General features: G+C 39.2%; 3 protein-coding genes across 4 annotated transcripts; all 3 read left to right on the forward strand.

The window, feature by feature from the left end:
* Window positions 1-13: 13 nt before the first annotated feature.
* Window positions 14-4,221, forward strand: mrps15 (mitochondrial ribosomal protein S15). Its single transcript, XM_046398814.1, has 8 exons — window positions 14-284; window positions 2,132-2,197; window positions 2,281-2,356; window positions 2,503-2,551; window positions 2,702-2,786; window positions 2,905-2,963; window positions 3,467-3,658; window positions 3,924-4,221. Exons 1-8 carry the CDS (start codon window positions 140-142, stop codon window positions 4,032-4,034), a joined length of 783 nt encoding a protein of 260 aa, XP_046254770.1. The 5' UTR covers window positions 14-139; the 3' UTR covers window positions 4,035-4,221.
* A 1,129-nt stretch (window positions 4,222-5,350) lies between these two features.
* On the forward strand, window positions 5,351-9,103 carry LOC124064392 (cornifelin homolog). 2 transcript variants are annotated; one of them, XM_046398816.1, is made up of 4 exons: window positions 5,351-5,503; window positions 7,993-8,142; window positions 8,253-8,389; window positions 8,647-9,103. In XM_046398816.1, exons 2-4 carry the CDS (start codon window positions 8,031-8,033, stop codon window positions 8,749-8,751), a joined length of 354 nt encoding a protein of 117 aa, XP_046254772.1. In that variant the 5' UTR covers window positions 5,351-5,503; window positions 7,993-8,030; the 3' UTR covers window positions 8,752-9,103. The 2 variants fall into 2 exon arrangements, with proteins under 2 accessions (XP_046254772.1, XP_046254771.1); XM_046398815.1 differs by lacking the exon at window positions 5,351-5,503 and adding an exon at window positions 6,832-6,988.
* A 148-nt stretch (window positions 9,104-9,251) lies between these two features.
* Window positions 9,252-16,165, forward strand: oscp1b (organic solute carrier partner 1b). The gene is made up of 10 exons (XM_046398813.1): window positions 9,252-9,976; window positions 11,440-11,594; window positions 12,019-12,186; window positions 12,371-12,451; window positions 12,590-12,693; window positions 13,180-13,308; window positions 13,799-13,868; window positions 14,090-14,229; window positions 14,381-14,444; window positions 15,117-16,165. The coding sequence occupies exons 1-10, from the start codon at window positions 9,865-9,867 to the stop codon at window positions 15,234-15,236; spliced, it is 1,143 nt and encodes a 380-aa protein (XP_046254769.1). The 5' UTR covers window positions 9,252-9,864; the 3' UTR covers window positions 15,237-16,165.
* The last annotated feature ends 942 nt before the right edge of the window (window positions 16,166-17,107 follow it).

A 17,107-nucleotide genomic window follows, 5' to 3' on the forward strand; every position in this document is an offset into this window, starting at 1 on the left:
CCGAAAAAAAATAACTTCCCGTCATCGTCATTCATCTAGCTTGGTCTTGTCAAAATGGCGAGCCTCATGTAGGGGTCGTGTGTAACTACCTGTCACGTTCTCACCACTGTAAGGCAATTTATTTTCTGTATTGTTGGCTATGCTAAAAACAATGCTGCCTTTGCGAACTGCTCTGAAGACGTCCGCTTGTGTTTTGCGTGAAAGCGGCACGCTGTGCTCAGCTCTGTTAGCGACACCTCGGACATGCAGCTCCGCTTTGTTATCAGGACCGAGAGTCGGCTGTGGTAAGTGTACGCGGAGGGAATAACCCGAGAAAGCTGACCAGATGTGGTTAAAGAAAATAGCTGGCTAATTGATTGTAACGTTAAATGTTGACAGCGCCCACTTCTGCCCGTCTGTCCGCAGCTTTGACAGCATCATTAGTTAGCTAACACCAACAGCAGTGGGCAGTGTTGACAGAGTTTGCAGCGGTGGAGAAGAGAATCACAGTCTGCTACATAATAGCTAACACTGTTATGGAAAACGCTAAATAATATCTGAAAATATCACTTTGGCTCATTAATAATTAAATATCGTGAGCCTTTTTTCAAACAACTTTGCAACTTTTAGTTTTTATCAAGGTTTGAACGTACGGTATAACGTCAGTAAACTGAGTAAGTATGTAACGAAATACTCCATCAATATGATAAATAATTTATTAGGGTTTTTTTTTTTATAACCAAAAATAACATTTCTGCTCTGTATGGAATCCTTGAAAAAGACCAAGAATGATAGCCCACAATTGTAGTACTTTCATTTACACTTGTTGGTTGGAAGTTGATTTTGTGTACATTTACAAAAGTAGGCATAATATGTAGACTAATTTCTACTAATTCTTCCAGTATCACTATAAAGTTGCATTGACACCTCGTGTCTGTCTGGCTACATATACGCTTCTCTTTTTTGAGATGACTGTGTCAGCGAAGTAACTTCAGATGATTTCCTTCTTATTCACTTCTTACAAGGCTACATCACTGTGATAACTTATGCTGCACACCTGACCTGCTCCGCGTGAGATAAGAGAGATCAAAACTTACAAAGAAAAAACATCTACGTGCCAATATATCTGTGGAGATTCTCAGTCATCCAGGTCATATTCACTCAAAGAGTTAAAGCAGGGCGTCTGGACTTGTGAAGATTTGGGTTGAAGAGGTTTCGCTGCTAAACCACAACTTGATGTTTGTGTAGTTGTGTAGTAGTGTCGTGTGCGTGTGCGGGCAACCATGTTATCCAGATTACCCAGATATGTTCTTCAGAACATGCATCTTAAATTTGCAGAGTTTGTGCATCATCATCCCGCATTCCCACGTGACATCTGAAAAGCAGTACGAATAACAGTATTCAGTAGTAGTATTTAGTAGTAACAGTAATAATAGGGTTATGCCGGGACCTGCATTTTTTGACACTGCATGCCCAAAACTTCCTCTGTCACCCTCGCAACTTCTCAAGAGTTGACATTGAGCGATTACGTGTCACTGGCAACAACACGAATGGCTGAGGTGCTGTAGGTGCGCAGACATCATTCATTCAAGTTGAATAGGTTGGGACTCCATAAATGGTCTCTTTTATGTTCAATCAAAGTAATTGTTTCAGTATACGTACATCAAGTTTTAATGTTATACTCATAGAGGTCATCTGAAGGCTTAAATTTAACTTAAAACTGTACAAGAACCCTGACTTCACAAATAGATGCGGTGTAAGTGCAGATTCGTCACTTTAACAACACGTAAAAGACATTAAGCAGCGATGCCATCTTCGTTTTTCTTTTGAGTATAAAGCTGATGAAAGCATTTCTTGCTTCTTATTACAAGATTCTTGACATTCAAACCGGCTTTGTGGCATTCACAACATGCATTTTTGTAGAAACTGTCACAGATGTCTTGACTCATTTCTGTTGTGACTTTAGCATGACGTGAAATTTCCATATGCTTCACTTTCAGTAATGACTGGCGACCACTGACCTGCTGAGCCAGTTTGCTATGTGTCCAGCAAATGCCAGTCACAGCTGCGATAGCTGCCGTCCCTTTTTTGTCAGTTATTTCCACCATCCTGTCCACTCACATTCACACATTCTTTTCCACTCTCTCCTCAGTTGCAGGAAGCTTTGCTGTTCCACCAATAAGACATTATGCTCGGGCTGCAAAGAAAATGAAGACCGGTATGTAACGAGGCTGCACTGTCATGTTTTGACATTTTTTTAAATTTAGGTTTTCATTCAAATGTTTTTTTTTTCTCTTCCAGGCTATGAAGGCCAGCTCAGTGATCTTCAACCAGCAATGCTGAAGCTGGATTATACAGCTGTACCCCTCGCTCAAACGTAAACACACATACTGTGTACACCATAAGTTACATTAAAAGAGTAAAAGACACATCTTACATTCTGTATTCATTATAAAGTTGTAATCACGTATTTATTAGATAAGTCATCTACGCTCCTAACACTTGGGTATTTTTTGTCAATAGGACTGACGATGTTGTCAAAAGACTTCTTTCGCTGGAGTTAGCGAGTCATGTGAGTTCTCGTGTCTTCACTGGTTCACTTTTTCCCCCCCGAATATTTTTGATGATGACGACTTTGTTTCTTGAAATGTACACTGACATGCCTCTGGGAGAATGTCTCTTCATAATCAGGTAGTTTAACAGTCTGTGTTCATGTCTTCAGACTGAAAAGTTACAGCTGAAAAAGGAACAGCTGATTGCAAAAGTCCAAAAGGACAAGAATGACCGCAGCTCAGTGGAAGTCAAGGGTGAGTTGTCTCCCTTCAATGGTGCAAAAAGCATTTCCACTAAAATCCAAAGATACATAGCATAGATAGCATTTTAACTGTATGATGAGTCAATCCCCCTTTTAATGTTTTCTTTCAGTGGCTGTTTTGACTGCAAGAATCCGAAACTACCAGGAGCACTTGCAAAATCATAACAAGGTGAGTGAACAGAGCAGAATAGACATCATTTTTGCTTCATTTTTCTCCCCCACAAGCTGCCTCACTGTTCTCTGGACAGGTTTAATTTAAAAATCTTAGATGACATATCATATCATGGGACAGTTGACTTGCAACACTCAACCTTTCGCGTATGAATACGTCTCTCCGCATTTCCCTTCTGCCTCCTCTGGTGTGAGGCATGCGTGTGCTACAGGATATCCTGTGTACTCACCCACATGAAATAAGAACATGCGTAGCACAGTCATGGTCGGAAATTTCCATATTACATCATACATCGAACATTTTAGCTGTAATTGGCATAGATAAGGCTGAACACAGATGCTGTTGAACTGTTTGTTTGTTGCACTTGCAATTAATCATCTCCTCATAAGCCGTGTAGTGCATAAACCGGGTTTCACTTGCTGTCATCATGTCCTCTCACTTCAGCATGGTTGAATCACATATGTAGTCCATCACCATTCTTTTATCTTATTTCATTCCAGGATAAAGCCAACAAGAGGCGGATGCTCATGGCCATAGACCAAAGGAAAAAGATCTTGAAACGTCTTAGGTTGGTTAACTATGACTCCTTTGAGAAAGTGTGCGAGCAGCTGGGCATAAAGTACACTTTCCCTCCAGAGTACCACAGACGGCTCACCCGTCGCTGGCAGGTCAAGAAGGCCTTCTGCATCAGGGTAAATAACAAAGGACCCCATTATTCTGTTTACCCTTTTTTTCTGTGTCTGATAATGGATAGTGCATATCAGCAGTGTATAATATTAGTATCAATTGGAGATTCCTATTTTACAACCTTAAACCTTTTACACAACTGTTGAAACAACAGTGCACATTGTGTCCGAGAGGTTTATGTAGGTTGATGTGTACGCTCATCTAACTGATGCACTCAAGGTGTGATTTTTGCACCTCCACTGACACTTGGTTGTGTTTGTGTCTTCACAGGTCTTTAAGGAAGTGCAGAAGCTGAAAGCCGAGCAGAGACTGAACACAAAGCAAAGTTTAGCCTCCACAGACGCCGAGGCGGCCAAGAGAGGAACTGCTTTGAGCCAATAAAATACAATGTACTGTATATTGCTACAATTTATTCTAAATAGTTGTCTTAAGCTGCATCTTTACTTTTACACCTTCAAATGTGGTTTGATTTGGCATGTGGATTCATCATGCAACATTGTTTGCTTTTGCTTTCAAGTTGGTGTCAGAATTTAATAGAAATAAAATGTCCCAGAAAGTTTGATTTAAATATACTTTGTAAATTATTTGAACTGAAAAATGTGACTGTTAGTTAGATGTGTTTAATGACTACGCAAACTTCTGAAGTGTCCACTACAGTCTATAATGTAGAAGAATTTCTGACTGAAAAACGGCTGCTGCACTGCTGTCTGTGTGTTGAACCCACCAACCATGTTGCACCATGTCAGATCTGTCAGATCAACCATGTCAGATCTGTCAGATCAACCATGTCAGATCTGTCCAGTGATATTATTCCCTTGACTGTCAAAGGCAAAAGTCCTGTTGTTTTATCATTTAAGTCTAGTGAAACATAAAGTTAGAAATTTCCCCAAATTCTCACTCTTTCCATACTGTTTTTGCATTTTTTTTTCCGCAGTGCAGAATCTGTAAGTTCACATCATGCCAACACTCAGTGTCTTCAAGAGCAAATGTTGATACTACACTGTGAGTGGTGTTTGGCTTTATGCCAAAAGTCTTTTGGATGAGTGCTTTTAAAAGACAGTTGTTGTCATGAGACATTTGAGGAGCTTATGATGCTACAGTTTTGTCGATAGCGAGAATGGTGTTGATAACAGTTATCTTATTTTACAAAAAAAAGGTTCTTCCTGCATTATGATCAAGCATCATCTCAAACTGTGGCCTCAATAATAATCTGCTTAATCATTTAATATCATATCCAGCGACTATCACTCTCTGACTGCCCTGTATATGTGGACTCTACCATCTTGCAAGTTATTTAACACCTAATTCTCTGAAGACTATCAAACACAGCCATGTGTGAATCTAACAGATATTCATATGAATATTTTGTGTTTTCAGCTTCAGATCTTCAGACCTTTAGTAAACCCATCCCTTCTGCAAACTGCACTGGTGACGAAGTGCATTTGGTTGATAAAAAGCCGTATCAAGCTTTATGACAAAATGGAAAATGGTACATGATGCATTTGTGGCTGTTCTGTGGCAGTGTGGTGTTTGCTGACAACTATGTGAAGCCTGTCTTAACTGTGCTAATCTAAAGTGAGATTGGAAATAACTGAAATTGAAGCCTCCTTACAGATTTATGCCGTAGCGATCTGCTGCTGTCATGATACCCACCACCGACCTCAAAGCAAAGTAGCAGTTCTCATTAATGGCCTGAGTTTGTCTTTGTAGAACAACAGATCTTTGTCATCCTCAGAATTAGTCGTATGTCGGCAAGCCAGTATTTTACAGCCCAAGCTTGTCACAGCTTCCTGTGTGGTATGCATCTTGTCAGTTTGATCAGGAGGTGTGCAGACTGACAAACTCTTCTGGTAAGTGTGACATCTTTTTTCCCGACTCGTAGCAGATTAACTAAATTCACTATTAATTTAGTTGTGCTGATACTGCTCTCAAATCATTCATAGTTTGAATTTTAGTTGTTCATTCACTTCTCTTTCATGCTTCAGATTAATAAATCATAATAATTCAGGTTTATTTTTAAGGCCATTTGTAAAAAGCTACATGCATGCTCATAGCATGACCATTCACATTTTGTGCACAGACTTTTTAACACTCTGTTCATTGTGCTGTGTTTAAACACTATGGAATTCCTTCATTGCTCTGTTGTTCAGACCAGTTCGGTCACATTAGATCACTGCTTTCAGCAGACTTTCAGCAGGTTACGTAGCCTACATGTTTTGATGCTTGGAGGTAGCTATTGAAAGCTGCTAATACATTTGCTGTGCTTGCCCACCTTGTGTCACTACAGCAGTGTTATAAACAATTGGGTCAGAGCACTTTTTACCATAATTTCCATGCATACGCTGATGTCACAATCATCCATACAATAACTGTAGATGCAACAAACTTCTTAGCATTGTCAGCCTTGTCTCCGTCACTTTGTTGGTTGGCTGCATTTTTCCATCAAATGAATTCATTGTTTACTATTGATGAAATTGCAATTAGTCCAAGCTACATTTAAACGCTTGCAATAAAGCAACTTTTTAAAATATGAGTGAAGCATAACTGTCTCAGCTGTACGATGGCTGAGAGCTTCCCCTGCTCCAACACCTACTCCCCCAGCTCGTTCCATACAGACCCTTTGTCACCCCCTTGTGCTTTTCATCCAGACAGCTGAGGTACAATTTGGTGTCTGTGACAGACGAACAAAGCATTCCTGTCACGAAGTGCTTGACTCAAAACCCCAGTTTAGTTTAGTTTATGCACTAAATTTAGGTGGTTGACTCCTTTAACACGGGACATCATCTCTGGTCTCCTGGGTCAAAGTCACTTCGACCTCCATCCCTCTCGGGACATGTTCGCTTTATAAACTACGTCGCATTGTGCTGGTGGTCTGATGTCAGTCATTAGAGCGTTAAGACACCCCTGACTGAAGCAGGCTAATTCATTATTCAACTTTCCAGAGAGAGGTGTGTGGACTTGTTTCCTGTCTGCTTCAATCATCTTTAGCGAGAACAAATAGAAGCACATTTCTGCTCGCGCCACGTGTTTCAGGAGCTTCTTTCAGGAGGCTTGTTAGAAAGTTTCTGGATGAAGGTGCAGGTTTAGAGTTGGCCAGTTCGGTGTATACAAAACTAGAGATGTCTGCGACATATACTTATGCAAGAGCCAAGTGCTTTGCGGCATATGACTTAATTTAACTATCCAAGCGTGCGTAATTACGCATAGCTTTGAAGAAGTGTACCACTTCCTCAAGTGAGACATACCGCTTGCGCTTCCTTGAAATGGCTCTTTCTAAATACAATTAGCCAAACACCATCTATCATCCCACAGGCAGCTAGGGAGGACAAATACTGGTAAGCTCTTGATCTTAGCCACTATAAACTCCAATTCAACTCAGTGTTATTTTTGATATTTTCGATGCCGTCGTCTTTCTTTTTCTAAATTTTCGTATATTTTTTACGTGTCTTTGATTATCTGTGCAAGAATAATATTCAAGGAGGCAAAAAGGCGCTCATGTGATTTTGGCATTATTTACCACCACGGCGCACATCACTTTACGATCTGCTTTTGGCAAAAGCGATAGAGACGTTTAACAACCAGAGTAATTACCAAAACTGAAAACTGATATTAATGAGAAACACGGCCGGATGAGCCTCTCCACAGTTCAGTTCCGCTGATCTCAGTTCAGACCACAAAATGTCTCAAACTTGCGCAAACATCTCAAAGCTCGTTTAACGACAGATGAATACTGCAAGCAGTAGCAGAGCCCAGTTTTGCGATTGTGTCTATTTTGTGGTTGAAACTACCAAAACTTCACTCATTATTCTAATTGAAAAATAATACTACAGCACTTGAATAGGACTTGAACAGTATTATACATAAGTTAAGAGGGACTTGCTGGTTCTGGCAGGCTTATGCCCCTTTTATATTCTCTGTCCATCTTTGGTGACATTTACAAGTCTGTGTCCCAGTAACTCACTTTTGTATGTCAGTAGTATGTCATATGATGTAGTACTGTCCACCCAACTCTAAAGGGGAAAAAGTCCAGATTGGAATATATGGTATACAGTTTTTCATGTTGAGTCTGAGTTAAGTCCATGAAAAGTTTGATTATGTGCTTTGCAGGCAGATTTCAGAAGTTATTGATCTGTATGAATGGCACATTTTGTGTTTTAGAGTTGCTTTTCAATAGAAAGCATTATAATAGCTTCACTTATCCCACCGAGGTATAACATCAAATTATGACATTTCGTACTCAGGAAATACACATGACAAAATGTGAAAACAATTGTAGCACATGGAAGGATTGATGTTTTATTCTACTCCAGTGCTAACAGTCGAATGTGTTTCTAACTAGGCACCTAAATAAACAACAAGCAGATCCGGTAATCCAAAATGTCAAACCCAGTGGTCACCCATCAGCCAGGTGCAGGCGGCTATGGCACAAATGTCCAAACAGGAGAGTGGAGCACAGGCCTTTGCTCATGCTGCAGTGACTTGTTTGTCTGTAAGTATCATTCAAGACGATTACATTTGACATCATTCAGTTATGTCCATACACCAAAGACACCCTCAGGCATACTTTTCATGCTGGCATGAAACACTTCTGTTGTGCAGGTGCTATTGGTTGCCTCTGTCCAATTGCACTGAGCTGCTACACAGCAAATAAGTATGGAGAAAACTGCTGCTTGGGATGTTTGCCAGGAGGCATAGCAGCAATGAGGACTCATATGAGACTGACCTATGGTATTCAGGTAGGTTACTCATATATTTATTTAACGTTCCAAAATTCTGTTGGGAGACCTTTGCACAGTTTGTAGGAGGTGCTATGAGTCTGACACAGGATAACTGACCTGCATGTTTTGGCTCTTATGAAAGAGATATTTCATGAACATAGGAAATGTTGGGTGTTCCCTGCAATTGAGAAACCAAGAAACCTCAACTGAAGCACATTTCTTCATAGATGGTTTGTTTTCCATGTTGTGATTTTGTTGCAATCTTTTAACCACAGGGAACAATAATCAATGATGCCTTGATGACCTTTTTCTGCGGACTTTGTGAGACTTGCAGGATGGCGCGAGAAGTCCGTATCAGGAATGGAGATATTTCACCATAACAATCCTTTGTTGGGGATAATTTGTTTTTCCCTGTAGCAGGCATAGCTTTCATAGAGACAAAAAAGGAGAAACAGCTAATGAATTATGCAGTTCAGTGTATCAAATGTAATTTTATCAGTAGCCTTATATTTGTGTAACTGTGTGGCAAAGTGCTAGCACTCATCTGCATTATTGTAAATAAACTGCAATGTTTAATCACTCAGAACAATACAAGATACTGAAGCATGAACTATTTTGTATATCATTTTCAATAAAATCTGCAATTGACTGCCAACCAGTCCAGGGTGTAGCCCAGCTGGGATAGGCTCCAGCTCCCCCAAGACCTTTCACGAATAAAGCGGGTATAGAAAATGGTTGGATGGATGGATTTTCATTAAAATAAAATTGTTAATTTTTTAAATGTATGGAATTACAGAGCAATTTAAAGGCCTGGAGTGCAGGATTCAGTGTCATCTGCTGGTGAGGTAGTCAGTAAATACTGCTCACCTCATCCTTCCCTTTCAAACATGTAGTAGAGCCTATGGTGGCCGAAGCCCCTGTCTAGTGCCAGTGTCTGGTTTGTCCATTCTGGGCTGCTGTAGAACCATGGCTGTGCATAATTGTGCTTCCTCCTCATTCTGAGGTAACAAAAATTGTTTAAAGAGTTGGATAATTATCCAAAGATAAAAATGTTATTCTGAATATGATATGCCATTTATGCCAGTCATATTATATCCCCCTAAATCCTATTAATTGGACCTGGGAAAATGAGATGACAAGAAATTTCAACCAAAAAACATTTTCCTTTTCTGATTTTTTTTTTTCCCCCATTGGAGGGATTTTCAGACGATTGTAGTGGTGAAAACATGTTACAGGAAGAAAATTAAACCAGATGCATTATTTTTTGTGACCAGGTCGGGTTAAAATTGAAGTTTTTCATTCGGACATGACCGTTCCTCTTCCTTGAACGTCAAGACGTACCGCACTCTGATTGGCTGTTTGCGTCGTGGCCAGGCAACCGAAAGAGGCTTTAGCAAACAGACAGACCCCCGTCCCATTGGTAAGCATTTGAGCTAGCTACATTCGCTGGCTGCATACGTTTTCTGGAGAGATTTAGCCGTCCAGATACCATCATGTCTTCAAGAACTCTGCCCTTGCTATTTATCAACCTCGGCGGGGAAATGCTGTACATTCTGGACCAGCGGCTTCGGGCTCAGAACATCCCTGCTGACAAAGCTAAGAAAGGTAGCTAGCTTAGCAGCTATCCTGATTACAATACAGATGTCACCCTGTAGTAGTTAAACGGTCATGTTTCACTACGATGGTTGCACATTCACTATTGTCGGTTTGTCCGTTTGCTGTTTAGCAAATTGATAATCTGTTTATACTAAGTTTTAGTGATTCGTAAAAAAAAATATCTTTATAAAGGCCAATCAAGAGTTAACATTGGTAAGTCAACTTGTTTTTTGTTAATCCACATGTTTTGATAAAGTCAGAGCAAATTTCAGTTTGTTATTCCCAATACTCCATTGTCAATAAAAAGTGAAAAGGGCTCAAGACTACCAACCAAACAAAATTGCTGTAGAAGAAACATTTGTATACACACATGCAGTGAGGGAAAGGGAGGGGAATTTAGCTTACAACGATTTTGGTCAAGTCTTGCCATGTCATTCATCAATCTGATCTTTGAAACATCATTTCATTTATCTATCTCCTTTTTAATTCACTAAGTTTCCATATTAGCTGGCTGGATAGACGAGGACAGAAGGAGAGGTATTACTATAACCATTCAATGATGCATTAGAAGCTCTTTGCTTTGGCCTAGACTGAATCAGCATGCTGAATAAACAGTAGGACTCCATAAATAAGCAACTGATGACAGCTCATATGTAAGCACTGTTGCGATTGTCTCAGCATCCAGGTTCATTGTGTAAGTGGTTGAGTCACTCAAATGTTTCTGGCCGAAAACTTTACTGGTTATAAGCTCCGTCTTTGTATGGTCCCTTTAAATGATTGGAGTAGTTTCATCAATATCCAGAAAATTCTAGTAATCATATTTAAGATTACAATCTACCAAGCAGGCCAATATGCCATATATGATACAAGGCACACTATGCAACAAAATAATTGCTGCATTTACCTCAAAAAACAAGTGCATTGCGTTTGTTTTTCTGCATATATCAAAAAAGCTTGTCTGAGGTCCGCACACTTTATGTCTCTGCTTTTGAGAGCAGTATTTCATTTTTCACAACTCCTTTTTTTGTAGTTGAACTTTGACTTTCTTGATGATAAGTGGCAGAAAATGCTACCTAGACTCGTTTTGTTGAGCAAGTTCTTTTACCACACTCTTGAGCCAATATAAAGCTTGTGAAATGTTTGGAAGGTGAAGTTACTTTTGACAGTCGCAGCAATGATATTTACCACTTCTGTCAACTGAAACAGTTATTGGAAGAAATAACCGTAGCAAATAAAACATTTCTTGAGAGGAGTTCAAATACAAAAAATGTTCTGTTGTCCTGCTGATGGTTTTCCATGATGCTGCTTTCTTAGGGCCGTTGGGTTCGGCTTTGGATGAAATGGTACATGTAGTATAGAGAACTCATCTGCCTGCTTCTGAGCCTACAGTATGGGAAGTGCATTTGTGTAACTTTAACTTCACACATTTAACTCTTTGTGGTCTTTTCTGTCTGTACTGTTTGCATGATTAGTTATGAATGACATCATCACCACCATGTTCAATAAAAAGTTCCTAGAAGAGCTTTTCAAGCCACAGGAGCTTTATTCCAAAAAGGCCCTTCGGACTGTGTTCGACAGGCTGGCCCACGCTTCTATAATGAGACTCAATCAAGCTAGCATGGACAAGGTATGTTGTCATACGTAAGGATGTAGCCCTCCTGTGTAGCTGTACATTCTGTTGCGTCCTGAATGTGTTCAATTGATCTTTTCTTTTTTTTTTCCACTAATCATATTCTCTCATGAACTACACAGTGATGCCAGTTTGTTTTGCAGCCTCTTCAGTATAGTATTTCAGAGTTGAGCATGTGTACGATTTACATTAAATAAATCTACACATACAATGTTTTATATTCATATAACAAGATATATAATAAGAACTAGATAATATGGTTTTGCTCCCTTGAGTAATTCTCAAGAATGGAGCAATTCATAGCTTATACTTTATATATTGCTAAGTGTGGCTCCCTCTGCTGTTAATTATTCCACAGTAACATTCTTTTTATTTTCATAAATGAGTCAGTCAAGCCATTCATATGTGTCCCACTTCACAGCTATATGACTTGATGACCATGGCTTTCAAGTACCAGGTGCTTCTCTGTCCCCGACCTAAGGACATCCTCCTCGTCTCATTCAACCACATGGATGCAATCAAGGACTTTGTGAAAGACACTCCCAGCATTCTCAGCCAGGTCGATGAGACGTACCAACAGCTCATAGAGGTATGACATGTCTCATTTCTCTCATTACATGTGACTTGTCAGAGTTCTCTGTAGTGTGCAGATCTTTCTATATTAAAATCCTATTTCCATTTTATTGTTTGCTGCGTTTTTATTTTTTTAACATGGCTGGTTTAAGTTGTTTATATATTTATTATTATTATTCTTATTATCATTATTATTTCAGATGTATGCACCCTTGTCTAGTGGGGACTTCCAGCTGATCAGACAAACTCTCCTTATCTTCTTTCAAGACATGCACATAAGAGTAAGTCCATTGTTTCGCTAAGTTTGTATCAAGGGGAGAGAATTAACCAGATGATATTATGTATATATTATATATCTTTTGTATTGTGTATTATTTTCCATACAACTCTCTCTCTTTCTCTGTTTTCCTCTATGCCAGGTATCTATTTTCCTTAAGGACAAAGTGCAGAACTCCAATGGCCGCTTTGTGCTTCCCACTAGTGGTCCAGTACCTCATGGAACACAAGTCCCTGGTTTGATAAGGTACCACAGTATGCGGCTGTTTTCACTCAGGACCCAAACAGTCTTCACTCTAAAACATGATGATGATAACCAGGATTAAACAAGTGGCCTGAATATTAACATGTACCTTTGTTTCTTCAGTGATATTTGATCTTTGCCTTTTTTTTTCTTCAGCCAGACACTGTAATCTTAAGTTAAGCAGGCCTATCTGTGGCTAATTGCATTACAGAGGTCTTGTTGAACGAGCGTTTACATTCTAATTTTAGATGGTTGTATGCGTAGCTGGGATTGAACTACTTAAGGATTGTACGTGCATAGTTAAACATTTAATACAATGACGAAATGAGATCACCTGTAGAACATCTGAGCTATAACAGAAGTTGTGGTGTTCCACTTAAGGGGACTGCTTTAACTACATGAAAATGAAATTCAAAAGAAATTGCTGTGGCTCAAAATGGTAACATCCTTGTCCATAACAAGTTCTGTTTTTATATCTGGTAATTTCAGGATGTTTAGATGTACTGGTGAAGAGGTGACCAGACTGCAGTTTACTAACGGAGGAAACTATACTGCTGCTCTGCGGGAGGGATCTTTCGAGATATTTGGTGACAGGGTCACCAAATTAGGCACGAACATGTAAGACACTGACAAAAGATGTACATAACCATGACTTGGTGGAGCTGTATGTATGGAATGGTAGTGGACTGATGAAGATTTTGTGTTATCGATATCATGAGATATTTAGAAATATTAGGTCAGAAGCAACTGAACTTAATGTTGTCGTGTCATCCAAGAGGTCTGATGAGTTCCTCTGAGTTCTAATTATGTGTTTTGCTGTCATATGACATTACAGTGTGGACAACCCATAGAGGATTAAATTTTTACTTTATTAGATCACATCTACTCGACTAGACAGATTTCTGCAAAACTGAATCAGAAAAGCCCATTAGCTTTTGATTTAGTTATCTTACTTTATGCAGTGATAGCAGGTCAGTAAGTCTGATATTTTAAAGAACAGTACGCTGTAAATAGAACATAAGTAATGTCCAGTGCAGGTCACCTTTTTGGCACTGTGTTGTATGATCATAAGTGTTTTCATTCTCTCTTTTTTTATCCCGTCATTCAGGTACAGTGTGAGCCGTCCGGTGGAAACCCATATGTCAGGCACATCTAAAAATTCTGCTCAGCACACTAAGGTGCTAAAAATTAATTATTTCATTCATAGATAAAATGTGTGTTAACTTCGTGTGCACAAGGTAAATGTTGAAGGCTCTTTACGGAGTCCACAGTACATGACATGGTGAAATGGCCCTGGTCCAGAGCCATTCTGTACTGTGTGATCGTCAGTTGCAGGATTTTGTAAACAACAGGTACAACAAGACTACACAGAAGTAAACAAGCAGTTGTGTGTCAACAGGTCAACACTGCTCCCAACCCTTTGGCCAAAGAGGAGTTGAATCTGTTGGCCAAGTTAATGGGAGGATTAGAAGTTCAAAAACCAGGAAATGCAGACAGCAGCTTCCGAGTCAACCTCTTTGCCACTGATGAAGAAGAAGAGTGAGTGTTTATGTTCTGTCACGCTAGAGTGTTTTTCAAGGGTGGGTGGTGGGCAAACGGTCAAATGAAATGACTAATTTTCCCCTAATTACAATAAAAATCCCATTGCACTTTAACTACTAACTAACATTGTGATTGTTTTTTGTTGCAGAGAGGCATTAATATCAAGACCAGATGAGCTTTCGTATGGCGTCATAAAAATCCAAGCGACAAAGGTAAAACTTTGTTATCTCTTCCCACATAGTGTTTCTTTCAGTAGGAAATAATTAGGTGTCCAGTATTTGTGTAATGAAAATCTGAACTGCACATTTAGTGTCAGAAGTGTGCCCATACATCTGTCATCTAATGGCAGGTGCAGACTACAAGACTTTGGAAGTCTAACCTTGAAGTTGCCATGCTGTTTAAACCACAAGGCATTGTTTTGCCTGTGACTTTCATAGCTTCAGGCCCACTTTCAAGTGTTAAAAAAATTTCCACGGACCACCTTCCCAAATAAATGAGAAAGAAACCAGAAAGAAAGGAAGACAAAATAAACTCACTTTCACAACGCTGTGCTTTCAGCTCAGCACCAGAACTTGTAATGATATGCACTAGTGTAGATTTTGTGCCCACTGGTTTTTATATCACATCTAAAAAGTTTGTCTTGGGTTGGCAGTTCATGACTATAACCTTGCAGACTGCCCTGGCCCAGCATATCACAACTAGTGGGTTGCCATTTACCCTTCATGAGGAATCCCCATGACTGGACTCCAAATTTTGCTTATCTCAGTGATAGGCTTAAGGTTATGCAGCCCTCAGAGATGTGGAGCTTTGCCAATCTAACAGGATTTACTGTAATGAGGTGTAAGTCTCTGGCACTGTGATTGGTGGATAACACTGTCTTTCAGGACCAACAAGCCAATGCTGAGCTGGCCAAGATCATGGGAGAGTTTACAGAGTCTGGAGATCAATCTCCCAGTGCCAGCAGCAAAGGAGATGACCTTCTGGCCATGATGGACGGCCTGTGACATGGTCATCCTGACAGAAATGCTTGGGGTGGGCACAATACATCATCAGCAGTCTGTTCTACTGTTCTACTGCTGTTTGTACCTGCCGATACACTGCAACGACCTCACATGCAGCCAGAAAACCTTCATCTTTGGGTGCTTTTTAAAATGCAGATGTGAGCAGGTGTTTCCATTGGTTGTCAAATGACGAACTGCAAATTTGCCTAGTTATCAACTAAGAATATGGTGAGCCAAGCTTTTAAAGCTGCAATACACAGAAATAGTATGTTTACTGTATGCTGAAAAGAGTTTCAGTGCATCAAAACATACATTAGGCCTGTATCGGTGTGTATGTGGTAATAGCAAAACATCTGTTTGTATAATGTCAAGATGTCACTGCACTGTGTTGCACAAAATACACATTCCTTGAATTTCACACGTCATTTTTTCTTAAATGATAATAAAGCATTACAGTTTTAGATGATTGTCAGGCTTACAGTCCATAATCCCATGTTTGTTTATTACAGAGTATGAAGAGGAGGTTTGTTAAATTCTTCTGTGCTGTAATGAACAAGTGATGAAATGATGTTGTGGGGGAATCAGAGGAAACCCAAGTGCTCTTTCTAATGTGATTCAGATTCCCTCAAATATTTATTTTGGTAATAAAGATGTATAGTTTGCATCATAAAAGACATGATGAGCTACTTCTAAAGACATTTTTCACTACCTTGTGATGTCTGTGAATAATGACCTACAGCCCAGAAATGTGTTCATTGATGACAATGATATTATGATATAGAGTAATGCAATATAAGTAATTGCCTAACATGTAAATATGTTTATTGTATACTTTATTTATTTGAATGTATCATTTTTGTGTATAGGGAAATGCATATTACTTCATATGTTATGTGATGTAGAATTTTTAATAAATAGTTGTTTAAAAAATATCCTGTTTTTACATATATTATTGTATGAATTGTATGATTGACTTGTGTTGTGATGCAATATTGTGTTAATAATGGCATGAAGCTTGTAACAGCTTGTTGTAGTTGAGAAGATTCAACAGTAGGGAGAGCTGTCTGACTGTTCTGAACACCCTGTATTGTGTGTGGTCTTTCTGAGCTGACTAACATACATTGCAACACCCTATTTTTTTTTTATTTTTTTTTTTTATTTTATTATTATGCAGTCATGCTGTCTTTTTTAAAAAATACACCAAAAGTTTTTCATGAGGTTAGTTCATTGTGTTAATTTTATTTAGGATTCTTCTATATTTAACCACCAAACCAGAACATTAAATGGCATGTGTTTGAATGTAATCCTTAATTAGACTACTATCCCTGAGGACAGACCCACAGTGAGAATTGCTACAGCAACCGCTAGCTGAATCCAAGATATTTGTGTGCAGTCTGCCATACAGACAGGTCAAAGTGAGACTCAAGTGTCTGTCTGCACTACCCCAGTCAACCACACTAAGAGACACACGCGAACATAGTGCATACCATGCAGGCAGAACATGCTGAGACATTTGTCTCTGAATTGATCTGAGGGAGGAGTTTTCTGGAGAGGTCTTCCCAATAATCTTAGCAAAGGAGAGACGAGAAACACTACGTGCCCTGAGGACGCAACCTACCTGCAAAACAAACAGAAACTAAAGCTCATTCCAGTTATCCTGCACGAGACACTGTGCACTGGAGTCAACCAATATTTAACCATAAGGACTTGCAAAACATATATTTCATCAAAACACAATTTAAAAGTTATTAAATAAATGAGAATAAATGAGACTTCTGAAATAATAAATAACACTCACTTATTTCTTAAAAAGTGCTATAAAGGGAAGACTTGTGAGGGTCTGAAGTAACATTGGGAAAATACAAATTTACAGA

This window comes from Scatophagus argus, chromosome 9, assembly GCF_020382885.2.
Source record: "Scatophagus argus isolate fScaArg1 chromosome 9, fScaArg1.pri, whole genome shotgun sequence".
NCBI lineage: Eukaryota > Metazoa > Chordata > Actinopteri > Scatophagidae > Scatophagus > Scatophagus argus.